The 18,595-nt window shown below is 36.7% G+C and overlaps 1 protein-coding gene across 1 annotated transcript; it reads left to right on the top strand.

The window, feature by feature from the left end:
• Positions 1-3,740: 3,740 nt before the first annotated feature.
• Positions 3,741-12,630, top strand: lgi2a (leucine-rich repeat LGI family, member 2a). Its single transcript, XM_034164808.1, has 8 exons — positions 3,741-4,068; positions 4,185-4,256; positions 5,828-5,899; positions 9,698-9,769; positions 9,928-9,999; positions 10,165-10,334; positions 10,413-10,577; positions 10,869-12,630. Exons 1-8 carry the CDS (start codon positions 3,890-3,892, stop codon positions 11,684-11,686), a joined length of 1,620 nt encoding a protein of 539 aa, XP_034020699.1. The 5' UTR covers positions 3,741-3,889; the 3' UTR covers positions 11,687-12,630.
• Positions 12,631-18,595: the final 5,965 nt, after the last annotated feature.

Genomic DNA, 18,595 nt, shown 5'->3' with positions numbered 1-18,595 from the left:
GATGATTAATAAAGGAAAAAAAAGTCATAAAGAATTATTTCAGGATGGCCAAACTTTTACTTCTTCCTGCATGTATGAAGAATCCAAACAATATTTGTAATATTATTGTATAATATACTCTATAATGCTGTGATGTTGCAATGTTTAAAGAAAACACTGACATCCAGACATTTTGACATGTGAATTTGAGGTTCCTATTTGCAGCTGTTGTTAAATATAAATACGCAGCTGCTGATAACAAGGAAAAAAACTCAAGGTTGAAGAAAAGTCTTCTGTTTGATTATTTTCTTAATCCAATTACAGTGCATTCATTCTAGGAAAGTATCCAATAATTCCAGTATGTGTTTACACTTTTAACAAAAAAGCTTTTTCTCTGCTTTGTTTATTGGGATTGTGGAGTGTCTTCTCCGAATCTAAATTTTGACCTTTTGACCCCAGTGACCCAAACAAACCCTGTATGGGCTAATTCTCATCTCATCTTGGAGACATAAAATCCTTTCAGCTGGATGTATGTCAGTGTTTAATTTTTTTTTTTTTAAGGACCATGAAAGAATTATCTTTTTTTTTTTTTTTTAACATTACTGTGCTGAAATGGTCCCTTACAACCACACCTGCTCCTAATCCATCATCAAGCTATTTACCATCTCCTCTATCTGCTTATATTCAATTTGCACACACGCTGACTCGGGAAAGTAAACTAAAGGTTTCACTAAATCTGCTTCTTTCAGAGAATAATTTGGAGCAGTTCATTCCAGGTAGCCCCCCCCCCCCCCCCAAATTCCTGTTCTGCAGATGTGACAGCATTTTTGTCCAGTCAGACAGATGCCTTTTTTAGTTTTCTCACGTCGCTCCCTGTTATTTTTCCACTGTTTCTTCATCTTTTGCTGATGCTGCAGAGATGCTGTTCGGACCGAGAGTCAGATCCACTTCTTTTTCCTTTTTTGTTTTTTTCTTGAACCATCCATTTTTAAAGGACCCCTTCTTTATTGATTTAATCTGTTGCAGTGGAAAGAATCAAAAAGGGCTGATGCTAAAAAAAACCCCAACTTGGTTGCTGCTTCTGTGCAGGTCTGAATAATAAGCTGATTTGTTCCTGTGTTTCTGAATTGACTGATATTATGTTTATTTTGATTGATTTATTTGCCATTCTTTCCTAAAAACAATCCTGGCACCTGAGAGAAATCCTGAGGATAACAGAAGAAAGTCAAAAGACTGACATTGTGCTCCTCCTCTTAATGTCTTCAGACCGCGCAGGTGTGTGTGTGTGTGGGATGTCACATTGTATCTGTGTCAACACATTTTTGTGAACCCAATAACCTATTAACAATACATGGTACACAAATAAAATGGGAAGATTTTGCCCCTGTTTGGTGCATATATTTGCATATTAATTACGTTTAAATTATGTTGACTGTGACCACTGTGTTGCCAAGTCTCTTGAGGAGCAAGCACCTTTATCCAACAAATCACGATCAAAACAGGTCCTGACAAATTCTTCAGTTATGTTACTTGTTTTCCATGTTTATGCACACAGCTAAAATTTAATTATCAGTGAAGCCAGTAACACGTTACTTTAGTAACAACTAACTTTTTTTCCACCCTAATGCAGCAAAACACCCATTCTGAGGACGACATGATGTAAAAAACGCTGATAAAACTTTCTTACCTGTCAATCTGGTCGTGTTTTCTGCATTAATAAATGTTATCTTCCTGCTCAAATGCCAAAGCAGGGGCGAATGCAGACGGAAAGAGGGCATGAAGCTGGGCAGGGACGTAGCCCCCCACAACAACCCCAGGTCCACTTTTGAAGCCTTTTTTTATTACTACTAATACTACTTATAATAATAATTTTAACAACTAAAATGTTTAGAGAGAATTTAAATGTTAGAATTTAATAGTTACATTTATAAACAATGCAGGTTAGAGATTGCAAGTTTTACTGTTACAGTGGTGTCAGCAGTTAAATATGAGGTCAAGAAAGACTGACTTTATTTTATTTTTTTCATAAAAAAGAAAGGGTGACTATAATGTGAGTATTGGCAAAATGGGTTATTTTCATGTTGAGGTGGCAGAGGATTGTTGTTGGCAGCTGCAAAGTAACTAGTAATCTTAGTTATTTTTAAAATTGAGTAATCAGTAAAGTGATTAAGTGTAAGAACAAACTGTAAGAAACCGCCTAAAGGAAATGGGATTTACATACAGAAAAGCTAAACAAAAGCCATTAACACCTAAACAGAAAAAAAACAAGGTTACAATGGGCTAAGGAAAAGCAATTGTGGACTGTGGATGATTGGATGAAAGTCATATTCAGTGATGAATCTCGAATCTGCATTGGGCAAGGTGATGATGCTGGAACAATGAGATTTATAAAGATGACTGCCTGAAGAGAACGTAAATTTCCACAGTCATTGATGATATGGGGCTGCATGTCAGGTAAAGGCACTGGGGAGATGGCTGTCATTACATCATCAATAAATGCACAAGTTTACGTTGATATTTTGGACACTTTTCTTATCCCATCAATTGAAAGGATGTTTGGGGATGATGAAATCATTTTTCAAGATGATAATGCATCTTGCCATAGAGCAAAAACTGTGAAAACATTCCTTGCAAAAAGACACATAGGGTCAATGTCATGACCTGTAAATAGTCCAGATCTTAATCCAATTGAAAATCTTTGGTGAAAGTTGAAGAAAATGGTCCATGACAAGGCTCCAACCTGCAAAGCTGATCTGGAAACAGCAATCAGAGAAAGTTGGAGCCAGATTGATGAAGAGTACTGTTTGTCACTCATTAAGTCCATGCCTCAGAGACTGCAAGCTGTTATAAAAGCCAGAGGTGGTGCAACAAAATACTAGTGATGTGTTGGAGCGTTCTTTTGTTTTTCATGATTCCATAATTTTTTCCTCAGAATTGAGTGATTCCATATTTTTTTCCCTCTGCTTGGTCTAAAAAAGTAACTGTTACTGACTGCCACAATTTTTTTTTCCTGATTTCTTATAGTGTTTCTTAAAGCCAGAAAGTTGTCATTTGAAATGACTTTAGTTTTGTGTCATGTCTGTGATCTGCTTTTTTTCTACAAAATTAAGCAACTGAATGAACATCCTCTGAGGCCGGTGATTCCATAATTATTGCCAGGGGTTGTATGTAGACAGGTGTGTGCCTTTCCAAATCATGTCCAGTTAACTGAATTGACCCCAGGTAGCTTCCAATGAAGCTGCAGAAACATCTCAAGGATGATCAGTGGAAACAGGATGCACATGAGCTCAATTTTGAGCTTCATGGCAAAGGCTGTGAATACCTATGTAAATATGATTTCTTAGTTTTTTTATTATTATTAATAAATTTGCAAAAATCTAAAAAGAAAATCACATTGTCGTTATGGGGTATTGTGTATTTAATTTTGAGGAAAAATTAATTTGAAATAAGGCTATAACATAACAAAATGTGGAAAAAGTGAAGTACTGTAAATACTTTCCGGACGCACCGTACTGTTTCCAGTGTAAAATGGTGCAGTGTATATGCTGAGCAGGATTCTGCAGTGTGTGGATGCCTGGTCGGCACACAGGAGCTGTCCGTGGTGCTGCAGCCTTTATTTGCCTTTATTTCCAATGCACGTTTTATTCCTTTATTTTATTTCCTGTCAAAATCCTTTGTGCACCTCAGCAAATGCCCAAAACGAATGATCCAAAACCATGAAAATCTTGCTTGTATTTTGCCGCTGCTGTGACTTAATAAATATTTAAATTGCGCGGATGCGGAGCTGCAGCTGATTTGCTGATGCCAGGGAGCCAGTGCAGCATTTCATGGTGCAGGGTGGAAACACTGCGCAGTCTGGCACGGATCGGCGCAATCTGCGGACCTCACACATGCCAGCCCCGTCGGAAAGATGCCGCCAGCTGTCAAGATTTGGGCGTTAGTTTGTGTGTGGCTGAGCTGCCTGTTTGAGCCTGGTCACCTGAAGAAAAATTATCGATGTCCTTCAGCATGCAGCTGCTCCAAGGAGTCGATCATCTGCGTCGGATCCTCCTACGTCCCGAGAATTTCCCCCAACGACATCAATTCTTTGTGAGTATATACGGAGATTTTGTTCTGTAAAATATCACTGCATATTTTTTTTTTTTTTTTTTTTTTTTTTTTGGAAAGGGTTTATTTTGTTTTATTTCTGTTTTTTTCCCCTGCAGGAGTATCGTCAATGGGACCTTCTCCGAGGTGAAAGAAGCGATGTTTGCTCACATGCCATCCCTCCAGTTACTGTAAGACTGCAGCTTCACTCCAAATCCAAGTCAGGAAAACCTGAAAAACACATTTTTTTTTTTTTTTTTTTTTTTTTTTTTTTAGTTATTCAAGCTGCAATGCACACAGAGTGAGATAGAATGTGTTTTCAACATGTAATGATGTTGAATTCAGTCTCTAAAACCAGCAGTTTGCTTCCCGTCAAAATATATTGCATTAAATAGGGGAGACTGGGACAGATGTAACAGCATACGTTAGTCATGCCATCACATTAAACACCCACTTAGTCCTGTTTCAGATTCATGCAGGGCATCATTTGTAAACTAATACATGTTCGGTTTTTTCCATATTTAGCTAAAATGATGGGGGAAAATTTCATCCTTAAATGTGTTTTGCTCAATTTTTCATGACCTTTAGGCTGAAGACTGATATTTGTAATGTAAGGTTACTGTTTCCAAACTGTTTTTTTAAGTGTTGTCTGTACTTGAATGTTTTGCCAGATAATCAAACATTGTTGCCAAACAATTTTTTTTCTACACATAATGTAAAATCTTTCAAAATATATAATTAAATGTTTCTCATAATACTGAGCTAAATATTTTATTTCACTTTGCTTCCTGTCAAAATATATTGCATTAAATAGGGGAGACTGGGACAGATGTAACAGCATACGTTAGTCATGCCATCACATTAAACACCCACTTAGTCCTGTTTCAGATTCATGCAGGGCATCATTTGTAAACTAATACATGTTCGGTTTTGTTCCATATTTAGCTGAAATAATGGGGAAAATTTTCATCCTTAAATGTGTTTTGCTCAATTTTTCATGACCTTTAGGCTGAAAACTATTTGTATTGTGAGAAAGGTTACTAATTCCAATCTGGGCTTTTTTTTTTTTTTTTTAAAGTGTTGTCTGTACTTGAATGTTTTACCAAATATTCAAACATTGTTGCCAAACATTATTTTTTTCCACACTAATGTAAAATTTTTCAAAATATATAATTAAATGTTTCGTGTAATATTGAGCTAAACATTTGATTTCACTTTTTCGAAGAAAAAAATAGGACAATATTATTTCTTAAATGTTTCATATTTTGTGAAATGTTTACCAAATGTTTTGTTCAACAATGTCATTTAAAGTCCAGCCTTATAGCATTCAAGAAAATGTCATAAACGAGAGCAATATAACTCAGCTGTACTTTGATGTTTAGTGTTAAAAAAATGTGACAAATGTGCAACATTTTGCCAGTGATGACGCATTATTAAATGAACCTCATGGTACTCGGACAAAATAACAATCCCATTTTGACAGAATAAAATGCCATGCTTCCTACAAAATTAATCTTAGTATATCATACTTCATTTCATTTAGACCGAGAAAAAAAATGTATTTATTTATTTTAGGTATTAGTAGATTTCTGAGGATTGTTACCATTAAAAAATATAGTTGAGTGTTTGATCAGTTTGTCACAATTTTGAAGATTTTTTTTATGGTTGTAACAGACTGTGTGACATTCTTAAAAATAGATCTATTCTTTTTGACAGTTGGTAGTCATCTGTATTGACTTAATGTATTTATGTATGTTTACAGGCTTTTGAATTCCAATTCTCTCACAATGATAAGGGATGATGCATTCACAGGCCTTCCACACCTCGAGTACTTGTGAGTTATTTTATTGTTGTCACAATTGTTTTATAAAGGCATTCAGCTGACCAAAGAGGAAGACTTTGTAAATAACATCAATCTCTAACTGCCATAAATTTTAAGTTTTTTTTTTTTTTTTTAGCTACACTAACAAGGAAAATATCGTAAAATGTGCTCGGTGTGGCAGCAGTATTTTAATTATTTGAAATACACATTTATATTGTAATTGTGAGGTGGGGAAAATCAAATACTTTATCAGCCACAGTTTGTAACAGTCAACATTCATCTCTTCCACTGTCATTAGTTTTCTTTAAATTCATTTATTTTTGGAATTAAATTGCTTTTTTAAATTTAGCTTTGTGGTCTGCTTTATGTTTAGTTAGCTTTAGAATCAGTTAAATCTGCTTTATAGTCTGTTGGCTTTATACTTACTTTTATACTGAGTTAGCTTGATATTATTATGTTGACACTGAATTTTTTTGTATTCTGTTAGCTTTATATTTAGTTAAACGTTTCATGAACTTCATAATCATTTGATTTGGATTCAGTTGACTTTTCATTTCGCTTTGTATTTTGTTGGCTTTATATTCACATAGTTTTATGTTCATTTAGCTTCATATTCCATTAGCTTTAGATCAGTTGTGTTTTCAGTTTGCTTTGTATTTTGTTAGCCTTATATTCAGATAGTTTTATGTTCGTTTAGCTTTATATTCCATTAGCCTTAGATTCAGTTGTGTTTTCAGTTTGCTTTATATTTTGTTGGCTTTATATTCACATAGGTTTATGTTCGTTTAGCTTCATATTCCATTAGCTTTAGAGTCAGTTGTGTTTTTAGTTTGCTTTGTATTTTGTTAGCTTTATATTCACATAGTTTTATGTTCGTTTAGCTTCATATTCCATTAGCTTTAGATCAGTTGTGTTTTCAGTTTGCTTTGTATTTTGTTAGCCTTATATTCAGATAGTTTTATGTTCGTTTAGCTTTATATTCCATTAGCTTTAGATTCAGTTGTGTTTTCAGTTTGCTTTATATTTTGTTGGCTTTATATTCACATAGGTTTATGTTCGTTTAGCTTCATATTCCATTAGCTTTAGAGTCAGTTGTGTTTTTAGTTTGCTTTGTATTTTGTTAGCTTTATATTCACATAGTTTTATGTTCGTTTAGCTTCATATTCCATTAGCTTTAGATCAGTTGTGTTTTCAGTTTGCTTTGTATTTTGTTAGCCTTATATTCAGATAGTTTTATGTTCGTTTAGCTTCATATTCCATTAGCTTTAGATCAGTTGTGTTTTCAGTTTGCTTTGTATTTTGTTAGCCTTATATTCAGATAGTTTTATGTTCATTTAGCTTTATATTCCATTAGCTTTAGATTCAGTTGTGTTTTCAGTTTGCTTTATATTTTGTTGGCTTTATATTCACATAGGTTTATGTTCGTTTAGCTTCATATTCCATTAGCTTTAGAGTCAGTTGTGTTTTTAGTTTGCTTTGTATTTTGTTAGCTTTATATTCACATAGTTTTATGTTCGTTTAGCTTCATATTCCATTAGCTTTAGATCAGTTGTGTTTTCAGTTTGCTTTGTATTTTGTTAGCCTTATATTCAGATAGTTTTATGTTCGTTTAGCTTCATATTCCATTAGCTTTAGATCAGTTGTGTTTTCAGTTTGCTTTGTATTTTGTTAGCCTTATATTCAGATAGTTTTATGTTCGTTTAGCTTTATATTTCATTAGCTTTAGATTCAGTTGTGTTTTCAGTTTGCTTTATATTTTGTTGGCTTTATATTCACATAGGTTTATGTTCGTTTAGCTTCATATTCCATTAGCTTTAGAGTCAGTTGTGTTTTTAGTTTGCTTTGTATTTTGTTAGCTTTATATTCACATAGTTTTATGTTCGTTTAGCTTCATATTCCATTAGCTTTAGATCAGTTGTGTTTTCAGTTTGCTTTGTATTTTGTTAGCCTTATATTCAGATAGTTTTATGTTTGTTTAGCTTCATATTCCATTAGCTTTAGATCAGTTGTGTTTTCAGTTTGCTTTGTATTTTGTTGGCTTTATATTCACATAGTTTTATGTTCATTTAGCTTCATATTCCATTAGCTTTAGATTCAGTTGTGTTTTCAGTTTGCTTTGTATTTTGTTGGCTTTATATTCACATAGTTTTATGTTCGTTTAGCTTCATATTCCATTAGCTTTAGATTCAGTTGTGTTTTCAGTTTGCGTTGTATTTTGTTAGCTTTATATTCAGACAGGTTTATGTTTGTTTAGCTTTATATTCCATTAGCTTTAGATTCAGTTGACTTTTCAGTTCACTTTGTATTTTGTTAGTTTTATATTCAAATAATTTTATGTTTGTTTAGCTTTGTATTCCATTAGCTTTAGATTCAGTTGACTTTTCAGGTCGCTTTGTATTTTGCAGGTGTGGGATGAAGTCACTGTCAAGTCATTCTCAAGTCATGAATCAGCAAGTCCCAAGTCAAGTCTCAAGTCACATTGCAAACAGTTGATGGTCATTATGACTTGGGACTTGCTGATTCATGACTTGAGAGTGAGTTACTCCCACCTCTGCTATTTTGTCAGCTTTATATTCAAATAATTTTATGTTAATTTAGCTTTATATTCCATTAGCTTTGGATTCCGTTGACTTTTCATTTAGCTTTGTATTCTGTTAGCTTTATATTCAGATAATTTTATATTCGTTTAGCTTTATATTCTATTAGCTTTGGATTCAGTTGTCTTTTCACTTAGCTTTATATTTGTTTAGCTTTATATTCTATTAGCTTTGGACTCAGTTGTCTTTTCACTTAGCTTTATATTTGTTTAGCTTTATATTCCATTAGCTTTGGATTCCGTTGACTTTTCATTTAGCTTTGTATTCTGTTAGCTTTATATTCAGATAATTTTATATTCGTTTAGCTTTATATTCTATTAGCTTTGGATTCAGTTGTCTTTTCACTTAGCTTTATATTTGTTTAGCTTTATATTCTATTAGCTTTGGACTCAGTTGTCTTTTCACTTAGCTTTATATTTGTTTAGCTTTATATTCCATTAGCTTTGGATTCCGTTGACTTTTCATTTAGCTTTGTATTCTGTTAGCTTTATATTCAGATAATTTTATATTCGTTTAGCTTTATATTCTATTAGCTTTGGATTCAGTTGTCTTTTCACTTAGCTTTATATTTGTTTAGCTTTATATTCTATTAGCTTTGGATTCAGTTGTCTTTTCACTTAGCTTTATATTTGTTTAGCTTTATATTCTATTAGCTTTGGACTCAGTTGACTTTTCAGTTACCTTTATATTGTCGTCATCTTAGAATTGATTTATGTTCAGTTACATTTATTTCTACTTAATTTTTTTTTATCTGTTAGATTTGGATTATGCCAGTTTTTTAGCATTATGTTCTGTTAATTTTTATTGTTCATACTTACTTGTCAATTCAGTTGTCTTATTATTAGCTTAACATTTAGTTTTATGTTGAGTGAGTGATATATCTTGTTCAGTGAATAAATAATTAGTTTTGGATTCAGTGAGCTTTTCATTTAACTTTATATTAACAACACTATTATATTAATAGAATTATATAATAGTGATAATAATGATAATAATATAATTATATACCTATTCTGTTAATATCCACACTGTTTACATTAATTACACAGTGTTCACTTTCCTTGGCCACATTAGTGTGTCAGCAAAATGTAAACTAACAAATCAAAAGTCTATTTATTATATTAGATATTTCCATTCAATATATATTATATAATATATATTATATTCAATATTTCTATTCACAAACTCAGTACTGTGTTGTTATCTTCCACAGGTTCATTGAGAGCAACAAGATAGAGACTGTGTCCAAGTTTGCCTTCAGAGGTCTCAGGGACTTGACTCACTTGTATGTAACAAGCTGTGTAATTTTTTAAGAAACAAGGTGAAAGAAACATTGTTTGTAATATTTTTTAAGTGATTATAATGTTCATAATATTTCTGCAGTGTGCAGTATGAAAATATTTCTTTTAAATTAGAGTAAATATCTGTTGCCGGTGTGTTTAGGTCTTTGGCAAACAATAAAATTAAAGTCTTACCCAGGAACCTCTTCGCTGACCTGGACTCACTGATAGAGCTGTAAGTTTGTTACTTCTTAAAAAAATGTCTCCACACAGATAGCTTCCTTTGTGATATATAGCAACAATTTGTCCCAGGCGCTATCTTGTAGAGTACCTTGTGCAATAATAAAACGTGATTTTTACTTTATTTTCAGCAATAACATTCAGTATTATTCCTTTGCAGGGACCTTCGGGGCAACGCCTTTGAATGTGACTGTCGTACCAAGTGGCTGATGTCATGGCTGAAGAACACAAACGCCACCGTGTCCGATGTTCTGTGCGTTGGTCCGGAGGGCATGAAAGACAAGCGTCTCAATGATGTGACCAGCCTGCACGATGAATGCGTCTCAACAGGTGAGAAATGACCAAATCAAATCTGTCTTTTTGAATTTTACCTGCATCATATAATCTCAGAAATGTTCCTTTTAACAGACTTCGTCCTCCATCAGTCCATAGCATCTGAATCTCTGTCTGTTGACACATTTACGTATAAGAGTGATGTCTATGTGACGATTGCTGCTCCCAGCACAGAGAGTTGTATGGTTTTCCAGTGGGACCACATAGAAATGAACTTCAGGACGTACGACAACATCACAGGTATTACAGATGAGGGTTTCCCATCGATAACCAGGTTTCCAGATGTAGAACATGCAGGCGTTAATACTGGGCATGGTACGTCATGTTCAAGGAAATGCTAACCGTGATTAATCTTTTCTTTAACATACCCATCAGTAGTCAACGCAACAATTTCTGGTACAAATGGCAGCATGCTCCACATCTGGAAATCTCCTAATTCCCGGAAAGCTTCCATATCTATTCTGTCAATATGTGGTTGACTTTTACTCTCATTTTATGGTCCTCTTCAATATCCTTTCCCCTGGTCTTCAGGTCAATCCATCGTGGCGTGTAAAGCTGTTGTTATCCAGGATCAGGTGTTTGTCATTGTGGCTCAGCTCTTTGGTGGCTCTCACATCTACAAATTTGAGGAGGAGCAAAGCAGGTTCAGCAAGTTCCAGGATATTGAGGTATCCAAGATCTCCAAGCCCAATGACATTGAAGCGTTCCAGATCGGCACTGACTGGTTCTTTGTGATTGCCGACAGCTCAAAAGCAGGCTTGTCGACCCTCTACAAGTGGAACGACAAAGGCTTTTATTCATACCAGTCACTGCATGAGTGGTACCGTGACACCGATGCAGAGTTCTTGGACTTGGATGGAAAGGCTCACCTTCTCTTGGCGAGCCGCTCACAGGTGCCTGTAATCTACCAGTGGAGCCGGAGCAACCAGAAGTTTGTACTTCAGGGTGAGATCCCCAACATGGAGGATGTGGTAGCTGTGAAACACTTCAGAATCAAGCAGGAACTCTACTTGTCTTTGACACGCTATATTGGTGACTCCAAGCTCTTGCATTGGGGTGCTAAACAGTTTTCTGAGGTCCAGGCTTTGCCATCGCGAGGCTCCATGATTCTCCAGCCATTCGCTTTCAAAGAACGTTACTATCTGGCTCTAGGAAGCGATTACACGTTCTCACAGATCTACCTGTGGGATAATGACAAGCAACTCTTTGAGCGCTTCAAGGAGGTGTACATCCAGGCACCACGCTCCTTCACTGTGGTTTCCACCGACCGCAGAGACTTCATCTTCGCGTCGAGCTTTAAGGGATACATGCAGATCTTTGAGCACATCATCATCGACTTGAGCTTGTAAGGGGCTGTGCGTATTGACCCCCTGTTGCGAACAAACGTCTTCCACTCTGAAGAAGATACTTTTGTGAAGGGACAGATACTGTGATATATTAGTTCCTCTTTCAAACTATGTTGCATATAGAGTCTGAGTTTGGGCTTTAGTTTTTCGAAGTATGCTTGACTGTGCGTCATTGGCCTTGCCCTTGTTACTTGGACTTTAAAAGGCACCGCCATTTCTGGATAGCCATGAGGGACAGACAAGATGAAGGACATTTGGACAGACGGGATAGAAGGATAACTGAAGCTTCAGAAGGCTATTCCCATGTAAATTGTTTAATACCTGGAAAAACCAATATCAGGATCTTACAAGTACCCAAAGTTTGGTAGCTTTTATTTTTGGTAAAAGCAAATGATGTACTAACAGGTGTGGTTGATGTACTAACAGGTGTGGTCGGTGTCCTCTGTTTCTAAACCCGATTCAGAAAGTATGTTGCCTTACTAGCACTGGAGATTGCTGCTCTGTTGAGTTCACAGTGCCTCCTTCTGGCCGTGATGAAGTATCACACCCTTCTCTTCGTACAGGGAAATGTCAAAGCACAAACCTTTAATTCCAGTAGGTGAGGACCCAGTTCTTAGTGTAGTTGGTTAGTCAAAATTGTGACAGTAGGTGCTACATAGATTATGTTGTGTAAAGTATAAAAAAAAAAAATAGGAGGTTTGTTGTCAAAAGTGAAACAATTCAGGACAAACTATAAAAGCCTTCTTAGAAAAACGTATACAAGTAGGAGATCCCAGTTTAGATACAACAAAAAGAAATAAGTGGTGTAGATAAGACCTTTTGTTGTTTAGTGAAAACATCTCGATGTCAGGGAAACTAAACCTGCGTACACATTGTAAAAAGTATTGCTTTTAAATGCAATTGTAATTTATAAATTCTTTGTAGGCTATCTGATGATGTTCTTTGTTTTTTAAAAAAAAAAAAAAAATTCCGACGATGGATCCTTGACATTGGAGCGTTATTGGAACATGCACTCACAGAAATATTTAACCCTAACTTTTAAGATTTATGTATTTTTATTACATGACAAATTCCCATTTACTTTTTTTTTAAAGATAATTTTAATACAAACCTACCAAATAAACCTTACATGATGCATATTCATTACTGTAATAAATCCTATTTATTTGAAATGCATAATCCTCAGCTTTATGCATTCAGTATTAATAAAATATAATTACTCTAAATCAATAATAATGACAGTATTTATTTAAAATACATAACGTATATTGTTTGAATTGCATAATGCGGTGTTTTGCTGTATCTGTTAGCTGTTTAATCTGTGCAGTTAGATTGATCTAGTTAACTATATAACGATTTGTTTCACAGTGTAATCTTTACGTGCCTTAACTAAAGCACTCCCTCTGCTGAATCACCTCTAAATTATTTACACATTATTCACTTTGTGTGTTTTTAGGAATCCGCTAGCTTAGCGCAGCTACTAGCTCTTAGCCGGTTTAGCATGGCGGCTTCTCCTGTCTCTCCCGCACTTTTCTACTCTGGGTGTGAAATGTTTAGTTATTCCTCGGCCTCCTTTAGCAGTAATGGTACTTGTAATAAGTGTAGCTTATTCGTAGCTTTGGAGGCCAGGCTTGGCGAATTGGAGAGTAATGACACCCGGTTACGCCAATCGGAGGTCACTAAAATTAACATTAAATCGGTGTGTAACTTTGCAAAAACAATGTCGGACTCTGTAGTTTTCTCTGGGCCCCTCCCCAATCGGACCGGGAGTGACATGTTTAGCCACACGTTCTCCTTGAATTGCTGGCTGTCTGAGTGGTGTCCAAAAAATGAGGTGGGCTTCATAGATAATTGGCAAAGCTTCTGGGGAAAACCTGGTCTTGTTAGGAGAGACGGCATCCATCCCACTTTGGATGGAGCAGCTCTCATTTCTAGAAATCTGGCCAATTTTCTTAAATCCTCCAAACCGTGACTATCCAGGGTTGGGACCAGGAAGCAGAGTTGTAGTCTTACACACCTCTCTGCAGCTTCTCTCCCCCTGCCATCCCCTCATTACCCCATCCCCGTAGAGACGGTGCCTGCTCCCAGACTACCAATAACCAGCAAAAATCTATTTAAGCATAAAAATTCAAAAAGAAAAAATAATATAGCACCTTCAACTGCACCACAGACTAAAACAGTTAAATGTGGTCTATTAAACATTAGGTCTCTCTCTTCTAAGTCCCTGTTAGTAAATGATATAATAATTGATCAACATATTGATTTATTCTGCCTTACAGAAACCTGGTTACAGCAGGATGAATATGTTAGTTTAAATGAGTCAACACCCCCGAGTCACACTAACTGCCAGAACGCTCGTAGCACGGGCCGAGGCGGAGGATTAGCAGCAATCTTCCATTCCAGCTTATTAATTAATCAAAAACCCAGACAGCGCTTTAATTCATTTGAAAGCTTGACTCTTAGTCTTGTCCATCCAAATTGGAAGTCCCAAAAACCAGTTTTATTTGTTATTATCTATCGTCCACCTGGTCGTTACTGTGAGTTTCTCTGTGAATTTTCAGAACTTTTGTCTGATTTAGTGCTTAGCTCAGATAAGATAATTATAGTGGGCGATTTTAACATCCACACAGATGCTGAGAATGACAGCCTCAACACTGCATTTAATCTATTATTAGACTCAATTGGCTTTGCTCAAAATGTAAATGAGTCCACCCACCACTTTAATCATATCTTAGATCTTGTTCTGACTTATGGTATGGAAATTGAAGACTTAACAGTATTCCCTGAAAACTCCCTTCTGTCTGATCATTTCTTAATAACATTTACATTTACTATCCAGCAGTGGGGAATAAGTTTCATTACACTAGAAGTCTTTCAGAAAGCGCTGTAACTAGGTTTAAGGATATGATTCCTTCTTTATGTTCTCTAATGCCATATACCAACACAGTGCAGAGTAGCTACCTAAACTCTGTAAGTGAGATAGAGTATCTTGTCAATAGTTTTACATCCTCATTGAAGACAACTTTGGATGCTGTAGCTCCTCTGAAAAAGAGAGCTTTAAATCAGAAGTGCCTGACTCCGTGGTATAACTCACAAACTCGCAGCTTAAAGCAGATAACCCGTAAATTGGAGAGGAAATGGCGTCTCACTAATTTAGAAGATCTTCACTTAGCCTGGAAAAAGAGTCTGTTGCTCTATAAAAAAGCCCTCTGTAAAGCTAGGACATCTTACTACTCATCACTAATTGAAGAAAATAAGAACAACCCCAGGTTTCTTTTCAGCACTGTAGCCAGGCTGACAAAGAGTCAGAGCTCTATTGAGCCGAGTATTCCTTTAACTTTAACTAGTAATGACTTCATGACTTTCTTTGCTAATAAAATTTTAACTATTAGAGAAAAAATTACTCATAACCATCCCAAAGACGTATCATTATCTTTGGCTGCTTTCAGTGATGCCGGTATTTGGTTAGACTCTTTCTCTCAGATTGTTCTGTCTGAGTTATTTTCATTAGTTACTTCATCCAAACCATCAACATGTCTATTAGACCCCATTCCTACCAGGCTGCTCAAGGAAGCCCTACCATTATTTAATGCTTCGATCTTAAATATGATCAATCTATCTTTATTAGTTGGCTATGTACCACAGGCTTTTAAGGTGGCAGTAATTAAACCATTACTTAAAAAGCCATCACTTGACCCAGCTATCTTAGCTAATTATAGGCCAATCTTCAACCTTCCATTTCTCTCAAAAATTCTTGAAAGGGTAGTTGTAAAACAGCTAACTGATCATCTGCAGAGGAATGGTCTATTTGAAGAGTTTCAGTCAGGTTTTAGAATTCATCATAGTACAGAAACAGCATTAGTGAAGGTTACAAATGATCTTCTCATGGCCTCAGACAGTGGACTCATCTCTGTGCTTGTTCTGTTAGACCTCAGTGCTGCTTTTGATACTGTTGACCATAAAATTTTATTACAGAGATTAGAGCATGCCATAGGTATTAAAGGCACTGCGCTGCGGTGGTTTGAATCATATTTATCTAATAGATTACAATTTGTTCATGTAAATGGGGAATCTTCTTCACAGACTAAGGTTAATTATGGAGTTCCACAAGGTTCTGTGCTAGGACCAATTTTATTCACTTTATACATGCTTCCCTTAGGCAGTATTATTAGACGGCATTGCTTAAATTTTCATTGTTATGCAGATGATACCCAGCTTTATCTATCCATGAAGCCAGAGGACACACACCAATTAGCTAAACTGCAGGATTGTCTTACAGACATAAAGACATGGATGACCTCTAATTTCCTGCTTTTAAACTCAGATAAAACTGAAGTTATTGTACTTGGCCCCACAAATCTTAGAAACATGGTGTCTAACCAGATCCTTACTCTGGATGGCATTACCCTGACCTCTAGTAATACTATGAGAAATCTTGGAGTCATTTTTGATCAGGATATGTCATTCAAAGCGCATATTAAATATGTAGGACTGCTTTTTTGCATTTACACAATATCTATAAAATTAGAAAGGTCTTGTCTCAGAGTGACGCTGAAAAACTAATTCATGCATTTATTTCCTCTAGGCTGGACTATTGTAATTCATTATTATCAGGTTGTCCTAAAAGTTCCCTGAAAAGCCTTCAGTTAATTCAAAATGCTGCAGCTAGAGTACTAACGGGGACTAGAAGGAGAGAGCATATCTCACCCATATTGGCCTCTCTTCATTGGCTTCCTGTTAATTCTAGAATAGAATTTAAAATTCTTCTTCTTACTTATAAGGTTTTGAATAATCAGGTCCCATCTTATCTTAGGGACCTCATAGTACCATATCACCCCAATAGAGCGCTTCGCTCTCAGACTGCAGGCTTACTTGTAGTTCCTAGGGTTTGTAAGAGTAGAATAGGAGGCAGAGCCTTCAGCTTTCAGGCTCCTCTCCTGTGGAACCAGCTCCCAATTCAGATCAGGGAGACAGACACTCTCTCTACTTTTAAGATTAGGCTTAAAACTTTCCTTTTTGCTAAAGCTTATAGTTAGGGCTGGATCAGGTGACCCTGAACCATCCCTTAGTTATGCTGCTATAGACTTAGACTGCTGGGGGGTTCCCATGATGCACTGAGTGTTTCTTTCTCTTTTTGCTCTGTATGCACCACTCTGCATTTAATCATTAGTGATCGATCTCTGCTCCCCTCCACAGCATGTCTTTTTCCTGGTTCTCTCCCTCAGCCCCAACCAGTCCCAGCAGAAGACTGCCCCTCCCTGAGCCTGGTTCTGCTGGAGGTTTCTTCCTGTTAAAAGGGAGTTTTTCCTTCCCACTGTCGCCAAGTGCTTGCTCACAGGGGGTCGTTTTGACCATTGGGGTTTTTACATAATTATTGTATGGCCTTGCCTTACAATATAAAGCGCCTTGGGGCAACTGTTTGTTGTGATTTGGCGCTATATAAATAAAATTGATTGATTGATTGAAATAAAAAGGATTTATTACAGTAATGAAAATGCATCGTGTTTGGTTTATTTGGTATTTGGTAGGTTTGTATTAAAATTATCTAAAAAAGTAAATAGGAATTTTTCATGTAATAAAAATACATAAATCTTAAAAGTTAGGGTTAAATATTTCTGTGTGTGAGGCATCAAAACAAGTTTTGCAAAAAATATTAAGTCGGACATTCTGTTCTTTCTGTGTGTGTCACTCAACAAAAATATAAACGCAACACTTTTGGTTTTGCTCCCATTTTGTATGAGATGAACTCAAAGATCTAAAACTTTTTCCACATACACAATATCACCATTTCCCTCAAATATTGTTTGCAAACCAGTCTAAATCTGTGATAGTGAGCACTTCTCCTTTGCTGACATAATCCATCCCACCTCACAGGTGTGCCATATCAAGATGCTGATTAGACACCATGATTAGTGCACAGGTGTGCCTTAGACTGTCCACAATAAAAGGCCACTCTGAAAGGTGCAGTTTTGTTTTATTGGGGGGGATACCAGTCAGTATCTGGTGTGACCACCATTTGCCTCATGCAGTGCAACACATCTCCTTCGCATAGAGTTGATCAGGTTGTCAATTGTGGCCTGTGGAATGTTGGTCCACTCCTCTTCAATGGCTGTGCGAAGTTGCTGGATATTGGGAGGAACTGGTACACACTGTCGTATACGCCGGTCCAGAGCATCCCAAACATGCTCAATGGGTGACATGTCCGGTGAGTATGCTGGCCATGCAAGAACTGGGACATTTTCAGCTTCCAAGAATTGTGTACAGATCTTTGCAACATGGGGCCGTGCATTATCCTGCTGCAACATGAGGTGATGTTCTTGGATGTATGGCACAACAATGGGCCTCAGGATCTCGTCACGGTATCTCTGTGCATTCAAAATGCCATCAATAAAATGCACCTGTGTTCTTCGTCCATAACAGACGCCTGCCCATACCATAACCCCACCGCCACCATGGGCCACTCGATCCACAACATTGACATCAGAAAACCGCTCACCCACACGACGCCACACACGCTGTCTGCCATCTGCCCTGAACAGTGTGAACCGGGATTCATCCATGAAGAGAACACCTCTCCAACGTGCCAAATGCCAGCGAATGTGAGCATTTGCCCACTCAAGTCGGTTACGACGACGAACTGGAGTCAGGTTGAGACCCCGATGAGGACGACGAGCATGCAGATAAGCTTCCCTGAGACGGTTTCTGACAGTTTGTGTAGAAATTCTTTGGTTATGCAAACCGATTGTTTGAGCAGCTGTCCGAGTGGCTGGTCTCAGACGATCTTGGAGGTGAACATGCTGGATGTGGAAGTCCTGGGCTGGTGTGGTTACACGTGGTCTGCAGTTGTGAGGCTGGTTGGATGTACTGCCAAATTCTCTGAAACGCCTTTTGAGACGGCTTATGGTAGAGAAA

The sequence above is a fragment of the Thalassophryne amazonica genome, chromosome 23 (assembly GCF_902500255.1).
Source record: "Thalassophryne amazonica chromosome 23, fThaAma1.1, whole genome shotgun sequence".
Taxonomy (NCBI): Eukaryota; Metazoa; Chordata; class Actinopteri; order Batrachoidiformes; family Batrachoididae; genus Thalassophryne; species Thalassophryne amazonica.
Note: the sequence above shows the minus strand (reverse complement) of the source record. Positions and strands in the feature narration are given on the sequence as shown.